The sequence below is a fragment of the Amphimedon queenslandica genome, unplaced genomic scaffold (genome assembly GCF_000090795.2).
Source record: "Amphimedon queenslandica unplaced genomic scaffold, v1.1 AMPQUscaffold_11655, whole genome shotgun sequence".
NCBI classification, from domain to species: Eukaryota; Metazoa; Porifera; class Demospongiae; order Haplosclerida; family Niphatidae; genus Amphimedon; species Amphimedon queenslandica.
In genome coordinates, this window is record NW_003548103.1 from 4,567 (window position 1) to 5,884 (window position 1,318).

General features: G+C 38.1%; 1 protein-coding gene across 1 annotated transcript in view; it reads right to left on the reverse strand.

The window, feature by feature from the left end:
- LOC109589071 (uncharacterized) overlaps nucleotides 1–932 on the reverse strand; it is a 1,571-nt gene extending 639 nt beyond the window's left edge. The window contains exons 1-2 of the mRNA XM_020005193.1: nucleotides 835–932; nucleotides 34–546 (exon numbers count right to left, since the gene is read on the reverse strand). Of these exons, the coding sequence (XP_019860752.1) occupies nucleotides 34–534 (501 nt within the window). The 5' untranslated portion in view covers nucleotides 535–546; nucleotides 835–932. The remainder of the gene's footprint in view (nucleotides 1–33; nucleotides 547–834) is intronic.
- Nucleotides 933–1,318: the final 386 nt, after the last annotated feature.

A 1,318-nucleotide genomic window follows, 5' to 3' on the forward strand; every position in this document is an offset into this window, starting at 1 on the left:
TGACACATACGGATTTTGAATAATTATACTTACATTAGCAGAATCATCATCGTCGTCATGATCATATTTCATTACAGTAAGAGGTGTAGCTCCTTCAGTTGGTAGTTCAGTATGATCGAATTCTGTCCCTTCTATTGATGATATAACTGTTCCTGATGCTGATACCATTTGTTGTACTGGATCAGTGTGTTTAGCATCACTGGGTGGGATCTTCTCAACTGGAGTTTTTGGATTCCATGGAGCTGGATTCCATCCTTGTGGCTGTTGGGATTCTTTTGATTCCATATTAGGAGGAGGTGGAGCTGGAATCTCATAATGAGGTTCAGATGAATCATTCTTTCCGTCTTTCTTCTTAGGTGTTGATTTTGGCTGTCCTGTTACTCGCTTGTGTACATAATGAGCAGCTCCACCTAATTTTGTTCTCTTCTGCTGAGAATCCTTTCCTCCTCCTCCTCCTCTTTTTTGTTTAGAACCATCAGTCCCTTCCTCTCCTTCGTTCCCTTTTGACCCTTTAGACTTCTTCCTCTCAGCCATTGATGAGCAGAACTAAACAATAATTGAAATCATTAACACCCACTCAGGCAGATTAGTTAGATCACAGATATGGTTAGACCATTCCCCGTCATTGGCCATGACTGTAGGCTGGGGAATGGTCTGGCTAGCGAGATTATAAAAGTACTGTCATAAATTCATTACAATACAATCAATGGGGCCATTTGTGCAAACTGCAAAGACTGAAACACATTTTTTGAACATTTTCAAAACTACCAAACAGTGTCAGTGAAATGCATTGTTAAAAATAGTACTGAAGTACACAATAATGAAGATGCTTACATTGGTAGAAAGAGTACTAGTTGCAGCAGAGATAGTCAGATAGAGACAGGGTACATATGCACGTATTTATATGCCAGAATCAGAATGAGAATAGTGTCCTTAATGGGAATTTCCCAATATTGCATATTATTCGTTCACGTCCGTATGTTCCAAATCTTAACTTTAATAAAATCTATGAATAGACTAGTTAATTAAAATTATTATTCTTAACAGAAATAATCATAAAAGCTATTGATCATCTTATTCCTGTGCAGAATTCATTTATATGTCTCCTTAATTTCTGGATTTCCCCAACACGATATTGCTTTCCACACTTTGGGCATACAAGATTTGGGTCATAAGGTAATGAATTATTGTCGTCGTCATTAAACAGAACCTCAGCTGTACTTGGGCCTTGCATTTCTTTGCGCCCCTTTTCAGCCATTTGCTGTATTTCCTCCTCATCTTTATCAGTCTCTTTGTGAGACTCATCTGAATCCTCATT